The sequence below is a fragment of the Suricata suricatta genome, chromosome 10 (genome assembly GCF_006229205.1).
Source record: "Suricata suricatta isolate VVHF042 chromosome 10, meerkat_22Aug2017_6uvM2_HiC, whole genome shotgun sequence".
Taxonomy (NCBI): Eukaryota; Metazoa; Chordata; class Mammalia; order Carnivora; family Herpestidae; genus Suricata; species Suricata suricatta.
In genome coordinates this window covers 76,214,429-76,232,369 of record NC_043709.1, presented here as the reverse complement: position 1 = coordinate 76,232,369, position 17,941 = coordinate 76,214,429, and the positions used below count along the sequence as shown (strand labels likewise).

General features: G+C 40.5%; 1 protein-coding gene across 2 annotated transcripts in view; it reads right to left on the bottom strand.

The window, feature by feature from the left end:
* Positions 1-9,747, bottom strand: part of IPO8 (importin 8) — a 90,743-nt gene extending 80,996 nt beyond the window's left edge. Inside the window, exons 1-2 of one of the 2 annotated variants that reach the window (XM_029954356.1) lie at positions 9,504-9,747; positions 3,102-3,183 (exon numbers count right to left, since the gene is read on the bottom strand). In XM_029954356.1, the coding sequence (XP_029810216.1) occupies positions 3,102-3,183; positions 9,504-9,587 (166 nt within the window). In that variant the 5' untranslated portion in view covers positions 9,588-9,747. Of the gene's footprint in view, positions 1-3,101; positions 3,184-4,942; positions 4,986-9,503 lie in introns of those variants that run through there. The other variant, XM_029954357.1, reaches the window with a different exon arrangement.
* Between the last annotated feature and the right edge of the window lie 8,194 nt (positions 9,748-17,941).

Below are 17,941 nucleotides of genomic sequence, written 5' to 3'. Positions count from 1 at the left end.
GAGAGAGGGAGACACGGAATGTGAAGCAGGCTCCAGGCTCTGAGCTGTCAGCACAGAGCCTGACGCAGGGCTCGAACCCACAAACCATGAGATCATGACCTGAGCCGAAGCTGGCACTTAATCGACTGAGCCTCCCAGGGACCACATCATTCATTTTTAAATGTCATGATAGAGTGATAAATCTCTTGTCTGGGCGTCTCCATAAGGTTCTTAAGAGCACCCTTGTATTTTAATCATAGATTAAATAGGACAGAAAATTTACAAGTGGCATTTAAATTTAGGATAGTTATAATGTAGAATTTTACACTGTGTATTTCGGATTCTATGATAAAATGGATGCTCTAAAATAGAAAATGATCTAATAAATTAAAAAATTAACCACCAAGATAAACTCTATCCTGTGACTAACAGATTTGAAATCTACATAAACTACGAAGAAAAATTGCCTATAAAAGCCATTTACATTTTATACCAAAGTGTAATTACCTAAGTTATTAAGATTCAAAGTTGCATAGAGGATATGAAAAATTTAGCATTTAATGTATTACTGATTAAAAAAAAGTAAGCAAAAGCAACTTGGTGAGAAGATTTACAATTAAAACTGTTGGGGAGCCTGAGTGGCTCAGTGAGTTGAGCATACAACTCTTATTTCAGCTCAGTCATGATCCCCGGGTTGTGGGATTGAGCCCCACATCCAGCTCCATGCTGAGCATGAAGCCTACTTAAGATATCTTCTCTCTCTCTCTTTCTCTCTCTCTCCCCCCACCCCCCGTCCCCCACTCACATTCTGTCTAAAGACAGAATAAAAATTAAAATAAAAAATAAAAAGTATACAGATGCCTGGATGGCTCAGTCATTTGAGCATCTGACTTCAGCTCAGGTCATGATCTCACAGTTCGTGAGTTCAAGCCCCACCTTGGGCTCACTGCTGTCAGCGCAGAGCCTGCTTCGAATCCTCTGTCTCCTCCTCTCTCTGCCTTCCCCTGATCACACACTCTCTCAAAAATGAATAAATGTTTATTTAAAAATACACACACACACACACACATCAAATATTTTAAATAAACTATAGTAGTGGGGCGCCTGGGTGGCTCAGTGGGTTAAGCGTCCAACTTTGGCTCAGGACACAATCTCATGGTTCCTGGGTTCCAGCCCCGCATCAGGCTCTGTGTTGACAGCTCAGAGCCTGCAGCCTGCTTCTGACTCTGACTCTGACTCTGTCTCTCTCTCTCTCTCTCTCTCTCTCTGCCCCTCACACTCTGTCTCTCTTTCTCAAAAATAAACAAACATTAAAAAAATGTTTTAACTATAGTAGTTAGTTGACCATATGTATCAATGGGGGTGGAATTAAGGGCAATCCAGTGAGTCTTTGTAATGTTTATATGTCAGGTAAAGAACACATATTAAATTAATAAAATGCTCTAAGAGCTTTAAAAATACTATTTCTACAAAGCTTCACAGGAACTTCACAATCGTCCAATAAATACTCATTTAGGTTATTAAAATAGGTTCCATTCAGCAAAATTTTATTTCAGAAAAGCCCTATTTTATGAAGCAAAGTTGAAACACCTGAGAGTTACAGTTTCAAAAAATCTACACAGAAGTCTGATAACCCTTATTAAAGTAACAAATAATTGTAACATGTATCTTCTATAGATTTTTCTTTGTTTTCTTTTCTAATGTTTATTTTTTGAGAGACGCGTGCGCGCAAGCAGGGGAGGGGCAGAGAGAGAGGGAGACACAGAATCTGAAACAGGCTCCAGGCTTCAAGCTGTCAGCACAGAGCCTGATTCTGGGCTTAAACCCACCAACCATGAGATCATGACCTGAGCTGAAGTCAAACAATGAACTGAACCACCCAGGCTCCCCTCTACAGGAAATCATACATACTGCTATTAAGTATTTTGCCACAGCTAAATAATTCCTTACCTTTTACTTTGTTATGTTCAAGGAAAATTAAATACTTTCATCAGCATGTGGAGTATAATCTCATCTCCATAAAACTGTTAATCTGTCCTCCTACCTGAACGTACGCAAAAACTAATATTAACCTAATATTAGTTCACCTAATATTAACAATGGCCATTTCTTGGGGTCCCTGGGTGGCTCAGTCGGTTAAGCGTCTGGCTTCAGCTCAGGCCATGATCTCAAGGTTCGTGGGTTCGAGCCCTGTGTCAAGCTCTGTGCTGACAGCTCAGAGCCTGGAGCCTATTTTGGATTCTGTGTCTCCCTCTCTCTCTGACCCTCCCCTGCTCATGCTGTCTCTCTCTGTCTCTCAAAAATAAAATTTAAAAAAAAAAAAAAAAAACCATAACAATGGCCATTTCTGAGCAATGAAAATACTAGGCAATTTTTTTACTTCCTTCTTTTCTTTGCAATTTTCTGTATTGCCCAAATTATTTATAATGAGTATGTAACAAGTAACATAATAAAAAAAGTCTTTTCATATTTTTAGCATTTGTCATTTTACTCCCTTTATCTTTTCAGAACTCATGACACTCCAAGGCTTTCTCCATTTTTTACTTTCTGGGCTCTAATGACCAGCTCATTGAAAAGGCAAAAAGAGGAATACACAGCATCATGGGACTACCATAAGGTCCCACAGACTTAGAAGTAAGTTTCATGTTTAAAACAGAAGTCCTGCTCCCCAAACATGTGGTTAGGATCATCTGTGCATACATTACCTTCATGATCTCACTTATGAATGGAACTCACACCCACATACATAAATTCGCAGTCTTAAACTTTGGGTCCAAAGAGTAGGTATTAAAATATATATATATTAACTAAAAATACATATATTAAATTAAATTTAAAAATTATATATAGGGAGATTAAACTACTAATATTGTGAAAGCCAACGGGGAAAAATGGCAAAGTTGCAAAGGAATCAGCAGGTAAGAAGGAAAGATGAGGGAAAGTCACGAGAGCTGTAAGGGTTCAGTATCTACCGCTAAGTCTCCAGGGAAAAAGACACTAGAAATGCTTTACGTGTACTTCCATTTTGTTAAAGAAATCACAGATACTTAGAATTAAAATAAAACTCTAGTTCTACTTTTACACCTATAAATAGTTTTATAAACGACAAAAAACCTACTCACCTGCCTGGCGTACTGGGAATTCCACATGGTCAGAGACTATAATCCGAAGTAAACTGGGGGCAAAATTAATAATCTTGTAGGACTGAAATTACAAAGAAATATTTATAAAACAGGGCAATATAAACAAGTAACTGTTACCACTGTTACTGAATACATTACTATGCAAATAAAAGGGAAGCTTTTAAAGTGAGAGTTTCTCCAAGGCAAAATTAAGATTACCGAAATACTTCAAATCAAAGTTGGAACAAATTGATGAATAAAGAAGGACATTTTTATGTATTTTTAACATATACTGTCAAATGCTCTCTAGAAATATGTAGCAATTTACACTCCCAAAAGTAGAATACACCCATCTATCCAAGGATTAGCATTATCATTCCTTCAACACTTTAAAACCTTCCTCTCATTTTAACCATCATTTCTGCTAAGTTGAAATTTTATCAACAAAAAGGTTGGCTATTTGTTTTCTTCTACAAATTCATTATTCTCTTTATCCTTTTTTAAATAGAATATTTGCTTTATTCTTAAGAAATCCTAAGAGCTGTTTGTGAATTTAAAATCTTAACCTTTTATTGCACCTACACATTCCAAGTGTTTCTTCCCAGCTTATTTGTGCTTCAATTTTGCTTATATTATTTTTTGGCAAACAGAAACATGGAAAACATGGGCTATAGAAAACAGGAGATCCAACACAGGAAAATGGACAAGATAATGTTAATTATCTGTACATGACGGATGGAGAGAAACCAGTCCAGATGAGGTATCAGCAGCAGCTGCCCTCTGCTGGGGGAGCATCTTTTACACTGGACTCCCAGGGGCGCCTGGGTGGCTCAGTTGGTAAAGCATCTGACATCAGCTCAAGTCATGACCTCATGGTGCATGAATTCAAGCTCTGCGTCAGGCTCTGAGCTGTCAGCACGGCACAGGAGCCTGCTTGGATTCCGTGTGTCCCTCTCTCTCTCTCTCTCTGCCACTTCTCTGCTCACACTCTGTCTCCCAAAAACAAACATACATTTTTTAAATGTTTTTAATAAAAAATAAAATAAAATAGACTTGATGCCCAAGTGAACCCATGCTGAATGCCTGCTGCCGAGGTCACTTCCCACACACGTTTTACTTTTAACTACTTCTGACTTTGGCCATGGTGACTTTAGAAGTTTAAAAATACAGGGTCTCCGGGGTGGCTCAGTCGGTTAGGCATCCAACTTCAGCTCAGGACATGATCTCACAGTTCCTGAGTTTGAGCCCCACCTCAAGTCAGAGCCTGGAGCCTGCTTCAGATTCTGTGTCTCCCTCTCTCCCTGCCTTTCCCCTGTTCACACTCTGTCTTTCTCTCCTTCAAAAGTAAACATTGAAAAAAAATTTTTTAAGTTACAAAATACAGAGCAGCCCGTTCCTTCTGACCACATTTCCTCCAGATATCTACTACCTGGACACGCTACTGCTCTGCCACATTCCCAGAGCTTACACTTGGCCTTATCCACAGACATTCCCAGAAAAGATTCACATTCTCAGTGAGGCAAAAGCCGACAACGATGCAGAGAATCTGTCCAGCTTACCTTCTCCCAGGAGCCTGGATCATCTACGATGGCAAAATACTGTTAGGTTTATGTATACAACTTATTAATTTATCACCTTCACTATTCAATTATTCATAATAGCATTTAAGATAAACATTTGACTAAAAAATCTGGAGAAAATTGGCATCTTTAAAATATCAGTCCTTTCCTTCCAAGAACATTATGCTTTCCAAATCTTCCTATAAAAGTTTTAATTATAAGTGTCCTTCCTTTCATCCTGTATAAATCTTAGAATCTTAAATCTGTTGTATATAGGGGCACCTGGGTGGCTCAGTCGGTTAAGCGTCCAACTTCAGCTCAGGTCATGATCTCACCATTCCTGGGTTTGAGCCACACGTCGGGCTCTGTGCTGACAGCTTGGAGCCTGGAGCCTGCTTCAGATTCTGTGTGTGTCTCTCTCTCTGCCCCTTCCTTGCTTGGGCTCTGTCTTTCAAAATTAAACATTAAAAATAAAATCTGTTGTATACAAAGTAAATTCTCTTTCATTTATCATTGAAACCACCACTTCAAAGTAGTGTTTTAAGAAAACAGATTTCTTTTAACAGCAGTTTACAGAAGTCAAAATTAATACAGATTTAACCCAATCTAACCTATGTTTACATCATTAAATAACTCATGTTTATAACATTTGAGAAACTGAAAGATCTTGTAGTGAATCAAAGATTAAAACTCTATTTGGGGCACCTGGGTGACTCAGTTGGTTAAGCAGCGGACTTCGGCTCAGGTCATGATCTCATAGTTTGTGGGTTTGAGCCCCACATCAGGCTCTGTACTGGCAGCTCAGCCTAAAGTCTGCTTCAGATTCTGTGTGTGTCTCTCTCTCTCTCTACCCCTCCCCCATTCATGCTGTCTGTCTCTCTCTTTCAAAAATAAAACAAGCATACAAGTTAAAAAAAAAAAAAAAAAAAAGACTAGTTTCAGGTGCCTGGGTGACTTGATTGGGTAAGTGGCTCAGTTTGTGAGTACAAGCTCCACATTGGGCTCTGCATGGATGGCATGGAGCCTGCCTGAGATTCTCTCACTACCTCTACCCTACTTGCTTGCTCACGCGCTCTCGCGCTCTCTCTCTCCCTCTCAAAACAAATAAAAAAACAAAACAAACATCTACAGTCTAGTTCTAGTCTATATAATTAGACACTTATCTTAATATATGCAAGTACAAAATAATCTTTATATTTTATTAATGGTACCTATTTAAAAGTACTTATTGTGGAGAATGCTTTTATTTCAACACTATTGCCTTTATACACATTTTGGAACTCCTCTTTGCAAATGTTTGCCATTTCAATGAACTTGTGCAACATTTTCTCTTCTCCTTTCAGCCCTGATTCAGTCTATGTTAATCTGGCTAGCTAAAACATTCAGAGGTAGGGGCACCTGGGTGGCTCAGTCAGCTAAGCGTCTGACTTCAGCTTAAGTCATGGTCTCGTGGTTTGTGAGTTCGAGCCCCGCGTTGGGCTCTGTGCTGACAGCTCACAGCCTGGAGCCTGCTTCAGATTCTGTGTTTCCGTCTCTCTCTGACCCTCCCCTGCTCATGCTCTGTCTCTCTTGCTCTCAAAAATAAATAAAACATAAAAAGTTTAAAAATAAATAAATAAAATAAAACATTCAGGGGTAAATTCAGATAGAGTCTCATACTAGTCTCCTCACAAATATTTCTCCAATTTCTTTTTCCACCTTGGGCTTCAAGTTTCTAAGGAAACAAAAAAGACACTTCTTGATATTTACTTTATATCTGTGAAATTTTCTGAAAACAAAGAGTTTGCTTACTGGAGCACCTGTAAGTCTGAGGCACCTGTAAGTTAAGCCTGTCTCAGGTAATGATCTCCTAGTTCGTGAGTTCAAATCCAGCATCTGGCTCTCTGTCAGCACAGAGCCAGCTTCAGATTCTCTATCTCTACCCCTCTCTCTGCCCCTCCCCCACTCATGCTGTTTCTCTCAAAAATAAATAAGCATTTAAATAAATAGATCGATAGGTAAGAGTTTGTTTGCTTACCTATCTGCATCTGATGATAACTCATTTAAAGCAAAGATCTGATATTTCCCGTTCTCTGCCTCACTGCTCCCACTATATTAATTTTTCTAGTTCTCCAACATCCAAGTTGAAGGCCTTTACTGGACTTGCTCTTCCCTGTTGCCCTCCCAGTCCTTCTCTTGGTTCACTCCTTCACAACATCTAGGGCTCTGCTCAGGAGGATGAGCGCCCTGTTTGTACACCCCAATACGTCTCTCCGGGACTTTATTATCTACAGCACTAATGACTTGAAATTGTATTATTTACTTGTCTGTAAACCCCTCTAGAATGCAAGCTCTGTGAAAGCAGTGCCTTGTTTTAGTGTCTGCATTATAATTCAATAAATACATTATTCATATAAGCAAGCCCCCTTAAAGGGCAATAGAAATGATATAGACAGATGCATGGAAAAGCGGGGATTCCACTACTTGGCAATGAACGTAGTTATCTTTATTTCCCTATTAAAGCCACGTGAAGAACGCTTTTTTTAGAAAAAGATACCTTTCTAGATGAGTTACTGGAGCAAGATAGCTACCCATTTCTACTTTCCTTTGCTGCTGCTAAGAGGACTTCTGGGTCTAGCGACAAGGAGAAATGCATACAGGATGCATCCTTAATATCCTGAGAAAAAAACTGAAAATCCATTTTCCCATAGAAACAATATCATACACGGCAATCGAGGAACCAGTCACTGGTAACAGAAATACGTTGTCTACAGAAATATATAGCTTCAAACAAGAATTTACCCTTCAGAACACAGGCTGTCGTTTTGAAACTGCCTACTCTTCTACCTAGCACTTGACGAATCATCAGTACTCTGCCCCCATTTCCTATGCAGAGCGTATCTGTTGAGGGGGGACCTAGACTAGCATAAATGAACTGGACCCTAATCACTTATGGTAGATTACCCACCCATTTATCCCACAAAGCCGGATGTTACAGTGATGATAAAAAATAAGCATACAAAATGCAACATTATAACTGTATTTTACTATAAGGTTATGCAACATTATAGTTGTCTTCTACCTGCAGACAATTCGAAACCAAACAAAACTCCGTAAGAGCATATTACAATCTAAAGCATTACACAAAACATAAATACTAAATGAGTGGCACAGCAATAAGCTACTTTTAGAAGCTGCAGCGGAAATTATGGTCTGTGATCAAATGAATAGATATGGGACAGGGCAGAGGGAGGACGAAATGGATTTTGACTGAAATACCATGAAGAAAAATGTAGAATTGGGTCCCAAGTGTCTCTCCTAGTCCTGCAAGCTTTCCCACCAACTCTTCTCCTTCTATAGCCTGCACTTAAATACTGATGAATCAGAAACAAAGCAAGAATAGGCTAACTGAGGCAGGAAAGTATAACGTGACATCAAAGATATGAACCCTACTGACACTATCAAAATAATATCTGGCCTCACTGTGAAGAGGGGGTCACAAACAGGCCAACTCCCCTGTTCATACTAGTAGACTGCAAGTTCAGCTCTTGCTTTGTTCCTTCTAACCAACCTCTGGATTGCTATTCTTCTAGCCAATCAACATACAGCACCTCTACTCTGCAAAGCCTGGGACAGGTACGGACTTTAACTTTACCCTAGTGAGCAAGAGTCCTTTCTTTTTGAAGTACCAACACACTCTTTTTAGGCTTCAGTTTAACTCAACCAGTGTTTTCAAGCTCCCTTTTATCTCTTGAGAATCCTGAATTCACAGTTAACTCCAAACACCACCCAGATTTCCCACTGGATTTCAAAGATTCAAAACGCACGGCTGCACTTTAAAGTCAATTCCAGCCTTAGTGGACTCCTACAGAAACTTTTACTTAAGTTGCTCTCTCACTTCAGGAAGCACAGAATCACCTAGTTAGCTAATTAAAACATAATTAGGCCCCACCCGGAGTTTCTGATTCTCTAAATGTAAAGCCCCATACTCTCCGTTTCCAACAAGTTCCCAGGTGATGTTGATTCCTTTACATTTTAAGGATTACCCCAAGTTCAACCAGCTGTCACTCTACCCTGCGGGCACACCTTAATTCGTACTTTTTAGTGAGAGGTCTACCTTTCATTTACAGGTGAGGAGGGAAAACACAAGGTACATTTTGGGATCATTACACTTTCTAAAATGTCAGTGGTAACGCTGGAACAAGATCAGGGCTGGTAAGAACAGAGAAGATAAAAGAAAGTCTTACACATTTTAGCGCTTATAAGAAATCCCTCCAAACACATATTACTCGACGTGTCATTTGTAAAGCAGTACCACTATGAAAATTGCCTGTTTTTCCCCCCAGCACTCTCCCGGCCGCGTTTCCCAGCACTCCAACAAAACTCTGCCAATCAGTGTCAAAAACAGTGCTACCAACCCCACAGAAGCGGGCGATGGGGCAGGGTGTCCAACCGCAACACCTAAAAAGGGCTGGTATGGAGTAAAGCTGAACTCAGATTTGAATTTTAAGTGAATTTTCCCACCCGCGTCCCTGAATCAGCGTACTTAGGAAATCACAGCCTGCAAGCACGAGCGAAGCTTCCAAAGCCTCTTTCGCCGGACCAAGCGGGCTAAACAAACTGCACTGTGGAAGGAAAATGACACGAAAAGATGCAAAGGTGGCCAACAGGTGCCTGAGTTGTTCAGAAAATATCCAGGCAGTGCCGCTAAACGGGACGGCGGGGCGGAGGGCAGGGGCGGGCCGGGCCGAGACCAGCGCCAGGGTCCGAAGCCCCGGGCGGGGTGGAGGACAGGGGCGCCGCGGAGAGCGAGCCCGGCGAGACCGCGGGGGGCGCCGGGGGGCGCCGCAGGCCCGCCCCTCACCTGGTTGAGCTCGTTCTCGGCGGCAATTCGCAGCTTCGGGTCGATGGTGCCCTTCAGCGCCTGGATGATTCGGTTGAGGTCCATCTCCCCGGGTGGGGGCTCCGCGGCCCCCGGACCAGTAGGCCAGACTGCAGCTTTAGTTTTTCCTCTGGCCCTCTCAGCCTCCGCCTCCGCGACCCCTGGACTACCTCACTCCCCGCCCCCCGCCACCGTCGCCACCTGCAGCCACTTGCTGCGCCACTCTGACTCCGCGCCCCCTGTCCTCCCTTTCTACCCCCCACAACTCGCTCTCCATTCACCCTTTTACGACAGCCGGTGGGAGGCGGGAGAAGGAGAAGAGGAAGCGGTGCTTCCTTTACGGCGGCCTCGTCCCCGGGCGCGCTTCTATGGCCGCTCCCATAGGCGGCCGCCATGCTGCCGTATGAAGAGCAGCAGTGGCTTCCCTGCTGGAGGTAAACTGCGCACCGGCTCCAGCAGGCGGCCGCCATGCTGCCGTACGGTAAAGGGTCCCCGCAGCCTCGCAGACGAGGAAACAGGCGGGCTCGCTGTCTCCTTACAGCCGCTTCGTAATTAAGCATATATAGACGGAATGGCACTTTTTCTTAGTACGAAAACTGTTTGGACATCACAATTGAACGTGTTTCAGGGCAGATTTGTTGGGACTTCAAGATAATCTAGCCCACACGCGACCAGGGTTCCCTTGGTTTGTGGGAGCCATCATTCAATCATTGATTCATTCATTCATTCACTGAACATTTGTTAAACATATGTTTTTGAACCAGAGTACTGAGATATTTAGGTATCACATTATAACAAGATGAATGAAATGCACGTTACTGTGAAAGAACTTACAATCTGATAGAAAAGACAGGTGTATAATTATTTAAAGTAATTGTGGAAATAAAGAAATCAGAGAAACTATGTGCTTGAGGGTTTCTGAAAAATGTCCTACCTTCTCAGAAAAGTAGTGAAAAGCAAGAAGGGTGGTACAATTTCCACCCACTGTGGCCATACTTGGCCTGATAAGTTCAATGGCATTGTGGCTGGTGCTATGTCTCTTACTGCTTCCAGTTTTGCCCCTCTTTAATCCATTCTCCACACTGCCATCAGAGCATTTCTTAAAGGTTAATACTGTCATGTCCCTTCCTTGGTGATTTCCCATAAATTTCAAGATAAAATACAAACTCCTTAGTAGTCCAGGGTCTTAGGAAACCTAGTGCCTTTCAACTGTTCAACCTTCAAGACCCTTCTCAAATTCCCTACCTTGTCTCCTAGAGCTCTGCAAAGATGAACAAAGCCATCAGGCTCAACTCACTCAAACATAAACTAATCTATGCTTACCCCTCTTCGTTTCCTCACCTCCAATCCAAATCCAGTCCTCTCCCATCTCTTCTGGGACTTTGCTCCATAAATATCTCTTTTCTATAGATTTTTTATTAAAAGAAAAGTTTTGTATTATTTTATGCCCACACTCGACAATTTTGTAAAGCTTTTTCCTATATTTTCAACCCCTTTCTCTCCACTGATTCAACCTCAGTCTAAAAATATTTCCCCAAGAACAAAAACAATCTCTCTCCAGTAATGCTAATTATTATTCATTCTTTTTCACTTTTCATTCTAAAGAATGGTCTTCACTTCTTGTCTCTACTTCTTTACTTTCCACTCATGCTTCAATCAGCTTCTGCCCTCATTTCCCCCACTGAAACTGCCAAGCAAAAATCAACACTGATCCTTTAGCTACCAAATGCAAGAGATATTTTCAGTTCTCATCCTAAAACGTGTTTCTCTTTGGTATCTGGCATTGTATTATGTGCCCTTCTTTTTTTATATGTTTCCTTATTTTCTCTTAAAGAATACATCTGTTATGTTTTAATTACAGACTTGGTCACCCAACTCTTAAACACTGGTGCTTCTCAGGACTCTGTCTTCAGCCCTCTTTCTCCAGCCCTCTTTCTCTTCAACCCATTCTGCTTTTGTCATTTCATCCACTTACATGCTTATATCCACAGAAGTACTCCTAACCAAGATCTCTTTTCTTAAACTAGATATTGCAAATATCTACCGTGTTTCTACCCAGATATACCCAAATCCTTTAAAGCACATATTTAAAACTGAACTCTGGTAGCACTGAAGATGGTTTGGAGTAGGAAAAGACTTGATGCAGTCATTTCAATAACGTGAAATAGGGGCACCTGGGTGGCTGAGTCAGTTAAGTGTCCAACTTTGGCTCAGGTCATGATCTCATAGTTCGTAAGTTCAAACCCCGTGTTGGGCTCTGTGCTGACAGCTCAGAGCCTGGAGCTACTTCAGATTCTGTGTCTCCCTGTCTCTCTGTCCCTCCCTTACTCATGCTCTGCCTCTCTATCCCTCTCAAAGATAAATAATAAAACATTTTTTAAAATAATGTGAGATAAAAGACTAAAAACAAAATGACACCACCAGATGCTAGTAAGGATGCAAAGAAACTGGATCACTCATATATTATTGGTAGGGGGTTAAAATGATACCACCTCTCAGGAAAACAGTGATTAAACAAACTGGCACACCTATAAATGGAATACTACTGAGCAATAAAAAGGAATGATATAGGGGCACCTGGGTAGCTCAGTCAGTTAAGCGCAACTTCAGCTCAGGCCATGATCTCGCTGTTTATGGGTTCAGGCCCTGCATCAGGCTCCGTGCTGACAGCTAGCTCAGAGCCTAGAGCCTGTCTTCGGATTCTTTGTCTCCCTCTCTCTCTGAACCTCCCCTGTTCGTGCTGTCTCTGTCTCTCAAAAATAAATAAATAACCTTTAAAAAAAATTTTTTTTAAAAAGGAATGATACATTCAACAACCTGGATGAATCTTCAGAGAATTAAACTAAGTGTAAAGAGCCAATCCCAGAAGGTCACATACTGATTCCATTTACGTAACTTTTTAAATATAGCATTCTTAAAATAACAAATTACAGAAAGAACAGATCAGTGATTCTTGGGGCTTAAAATGGGGCTGGGAACAATAGGGAAGTGGGCATTACTATATAAGGGTGACATAAGGGATCCTTCTGGTGATAAATATGCTCCTGTCTCCAGTGCACCAATCTCAATATCCTGGTTGTAATATTGTATCATAGTTTTGCAAGATGTTACCATGGAGGAAATTAAAGGGTACACAGGCTCCATCTGTATTATTTCTTATAACTGCATGAGAATCTACAATTATCTCAAAGAAAAAAATTGACAAAATACACAATTAAAGAGAATTGATGCTCCCATTAAAACTGTGTAGGCTTGGGAAAGACTCAGTGAAGATAAATTACTAAAAAACAATGCTGTCAAATTAGCAATGTCTAAGGCAACAGGAAAAATACATAAGTATCCATGACCCTGCTCTCGGATCTCTTTGCAAGTATTTTAAATAGCTTTCCCTAAACTATAATTTACGTTTAAATTCTATATGGCTCATTGTTTATGAGTCCCCCCTTTTTTTTATTACTTTACATGAGAGGATGTCTTTATTTCTTGATACACTCACATTATTTATGGTTGACTTTGAGCCAGCTCTACTGTCCTGTACTAATCATGGCTTGCATATGCCTCCCCTCTTTGTATCTCTGCTTCCTCATCTGCTTCCAAGAGCTGTTGTAAAGACTAAATGAGATAGGCATATTGCCCATGCTACATAGTATTAACTATCTTTGTTTTCTATTTATAAGAGAGGGGAGACCTTATTCAACCTTTGTTGAATGAGACATAGTGAGACCTAGTCTCACACTATGCCTGGGACATAAAAAGTAATAAATAATAATTAAACAAATAAGTGAATACATGTGAGACAGATAAGGGGTCTGAAACAGGATATCTACAATAGAAATTAAGAAAGTAAGACAGATATATTTCACAGGTTAAATCAACAGGGATTTGTGACTTACACAACATAAAGTAACAAAGGGAAGTCGAGAATGTTTCTGAAGTTTCAAGCTTTGCTGACCTATGGAAGTCATTAACCAGGGAAAACAGGAATATTAAGTTTTGGAGAGAAGATCAGTTTGCCTTTCAACATGTTGAACTAGAAGTGCTTATGAGTTCTACAGCTAGAGGTTTCCAGTGACAACTGAAAATTCACATCTAGCGCTCCCAATAGAGCTGGGTGAGGAAGCAGGAAGCTATGGCAGGGATTAGAGGAAGGATTGCAGGGATGCTGTTAGAGAACGAGGAGTCATCTGTCAATATAGGTTACTTGGCACAGAGACATGGACATTACCCAAGAAATACAGCACAGAGTGAGAATAACTGGCATGATTACAACTCAAATTACAGGAAGTGGTTTTTACTCCAAGCACTGCCACTGTAGCCTTTGAGATTTAACATGTTTAGTCCTCAAAATGGAATATCACACAGCTGTCCTCCCCATCTGCTGGTCTATGTTCGTAGGCTTGAATCTAGTCCATACAGTAAAGAAAAAATGGGAATAAAAACTCAACATGCAAAACTTCTGATCTGTAAGTTCAATAATACATCTTTTAAACCATGATAACCTGTAAGTGACCACTTCTACCCCAAAAGTGTCGACACTGGCATGGCTCTCCATCATCACATCTGAAACATATGCAAGAGTATAGACACACATTTTCTACATATGAGACCCTTAGTGTTTGGGTAATAAAGGTTAACGACAGTCTCGTTGAAAATGTCACATGTAACAAAAAGCCCTGGACTTTTCTAAAAGAATGTGACAGAGCTCTCAGTTTTAAAAATAAAAAACCAGGGGCGCCTGGGTGGCTCAGTCAGCTAAGCATCTGACTGTTGATTTCAGCGCAGGTCATGATCTCACAGTTTGTGAAATCAAGCCCCACATTGTCAGATGTAGCACTGACAGCACAGAGAGCCTGCTTGGGATTCTTTCTCCCTCTCTCTCTGCCCCTCCCCCTGCTCGCTCGCTTTCTCTCTCTCTCTGTCTCTCAAAATAAATACACATACAAACTTTAAAAATAAAAATAAGAAATCAGTGATAAATTAGATAAATCAATAGGGATTAGGAAATTTCTGAAAGAAGCCAGAAACTTCCTTCTCCAAGAGACTAAAATGGTAGTGGCTGTGGGGAGGGATAGAGGCTAAAAATAGTATTAACTAGAACTAAATAAGAAATATTTAGTTTCAAGTCAGACATTTTTCTCAAAGTGTCATTTTATTTCTTCAGGCTTTCCACATTTTTACACTGGAAAAGAAGTCGTCCTTCTCAGGACCTACGAGAGTTACAACTTATGACAGTCTCAACCGACTCCCGTTTACCCCATTCACAAAGTGTTTAGTTAACCATAGCAAAACTGAGGAGTGCACCAAAAACGTGTGTGCAAAACGATGGGTAAAATATGGTAAAAGCAATAGTACGTGAGAACTAAAGAAGAGGAAAAAATACTGTAGAAATTCTAGGCTGGGGCACCTGGGTGGCTGAGCCAGTTAAGTGTCCGACTTTAGCTCAGGTCATGATCTCACAGTGAGTTCGAGTCCTGAATCGGGTTCTGTGCTGACAGCTCAGAGCCTGGAGCCTGCTTCAGATTCTGGGTCTCCCTCTCTCTCTGCCCCTCCCCACTCACACTCTGCCTCTCTCTCAAAAATAGATAAACATTTTTAAAAACTGAAAGAAAAAAGAAAGTACTAGGCTGTATTTGGACTTGAGAAAGTAAATTCTGGCTCCAGGACTTCTGTTAGCGGCCTTAGGCAGCCAATCTCCAAAAGACTCGATCTTATCCCAAAACAGTATCTACCTCACTGGGCCACTGTGAGGATCCAGTAAGATCATACATGAGGTGAAATACAAATGTTAGTGAAAAGTGGAAGGTAGTTAGGTGTTTATGGTAAAACTCCTCCATGTGCTGACCCAGGCTTGCTTAATGATAATGAAAACAAACCCTCAAGCTGTAACCAAGACAAGGTGGTTTAAGAACCATAAAATCTACCACTTTATTTTTTACTTTAAAATTTTTAACAGGGGCGCCCGGGTGGCTAAGTTGGTTAAGCATCCGATTCTTAATTTTGGCTCAAGTCATGACTTCACGACCCATGGGTTCGAGCCCCGCATCAGGTTCTGCGTGCTAAGAGTGCAGGAGCCTGCTTGGGATTCTCTTCCTCAGTCTCTCTCTGCCCTCCCCACTCACATTCTCTCAAACTTAAAAAAAAAAAAAATTAACAAAAATGTGATTGAACATTTCAAATTCTACAGCAAGACTCAGAATGAAAAGTAAAAGTCTCCCTCCTCCTCCAACTCCCTTTCCTTAGAGCCAACATTATTAAATTTCTTGTCCGTACTACCAGAAAAAAATGATCCAAGTAATCATAGAAACATTCTTTTAGAAGTGTTTACAGAAACAACATTGCACTCTGCTCTGTATCTTCCCTACAGGCGGCATCGAGGTTGTTTCTCCAGATGTTGCTATTATCTATCATTAATACAATACGGAATATCCATATGCATGCATCATGGCATAATTCCAAAACTATTTGTAAGATTCCAGCAGTGGAAATTCTGGGCCAAAAAAGCATATGCTTTCTTATCTTGATAGTTATTGCCAAGTTACTCTCCCAAAATACCAATTTTATTCCCATCTATAGTGTGAGTGTCCATTTCCCCAAATGCTTGCCAAAATAGCACTAAAAAAATATGTAGGCTTATTTTTTTTTGTATGCATGTTTGTACAAACTGCCTCTTCACACATGTTGCCCTTTTTGGGGGCCATCTTTTTCCTGATTTTTCTCCCACTGCAGGTGGTCATTTGTCTTTCAACATTACTTCCACCAAACAGAAGTTTTGGAGAATAAATTTTGTGTAAAATTTGTTCATCCTTTAGGGCTTCTGGGTTTTGTGTCCCATTTAGAAAGCTCTTCATTCTCCCACATCAGTGCCCCCAATCTCTGCTTTAAATCACACTACCATGAAGCCCAAAGTCACCTACTCCCATCTCTGCATTCAAAGCTTCCAATTATATTTTTGGTGCCCCATTCTTAAATATGAACAGTCAATCAATTATCACAAGAATCTGAGCAAATATAACACCACAGATAAGAAACTAGAACAAAGTGTAGGGAATAAATTACAGAGGGAAGAAAACTTTATCCTTAGAGTTGGAAAATAATGCAATCGTGAGACAAAAACGGAATATATACATGTAAGGAACATTCAGATAAAAGAAGTTGTACTCATAAATGTTAAATGTAGCAGAAATTTAAAACTGTGAAAAGACAGTAAGATAAAATCAAGGAAATCTCTCAAAGGGAAACTTAGAAAAGATGAAAAGATTACAGAACTGATCCAACTAGGTCTAGCTTCTGAATAGTAAGAGTTCCAGATGTAAAACGGGGGGGGGGGAGTGTAACAGAATCAAAGAAATAATTTGAGATTCTTCTTTGGCAATATTTATAATAGCCAAGAGGCAGAAGCAATCTAAGCGCCCACTGATAGATGAACAGACGAGTAAGAAGTGATGTATATATACCATGGAATGTTACTCACCCATAAAAAGGATGAGATTTTGCCATTTGCAACAATCTGGATGAAACTAGAAGATACTATACTAAGTGGGATAAGTCAGAGAAAGACAAATAGCATATGACTGTAATTATATATGGAATCTAAAAAACAAAACAAAAACATACCCATAAATACAGAGAACAGGTGGTTGCCTGAGGGGAGGGAGTGGAAGGATGAAAGAAATGAGTGAAAGAGTGGGAGATACAGGCTTCCAGTTACAGAATGAGTAAGTCATGAGATGAAAGGCACAGCATAGGGAACAGTCATATTTTAACAGCACTGTATGGTGGCGGCTGGCAGGTACACTTGTGATTTGCTCTCAGCAAATGAAATGGATGAAGTTGATATACCTGAGGAACACCAGAATATCATTCATCTTTGTAGCCCCAGAGCCAGGTACAAATTACATAACCCACACACTTGAAAGATTAATAAATTAACCATTTATTTCAAAAAGAGAAGCCCTTGAAATAAAATGAATAAAGAAATAATGTTTGGAAAATTTAGAGTTAGTGAGCCTAAGGCATTCTGGTATCGATAATGGGTAACAGTATTTTATTTTATTTTTTTTTAAGTTTTTATATATTTGTATATTTTGTTTTTTTTAATGTTTTTTAATGTTTTATTTATTTTTGAGACAGAGAGAGACAGAGCACGAGAGGGGGAGGGGCAGAGAGAGAAGGAGACACAGAACCAGAAGCAGGCTCCAGGCTCTGAGCTGTCAGCACAGAGCCCGATGCGGGGCTCGAACCCACCAACGTGAGATCATGACCTAAGCCGAAGTCACAGGCCCAACCAACTGAGCCACCCAGGAGCCCCTGGGTAACAGTATTTTATAATCTGGCATTTAGCATCTTGCACTGATAACAGCTGTGATGTACCTATCAGTTGTCTACAGTTGCCTAAAAGCTGAAATATGGGGACAAAACTA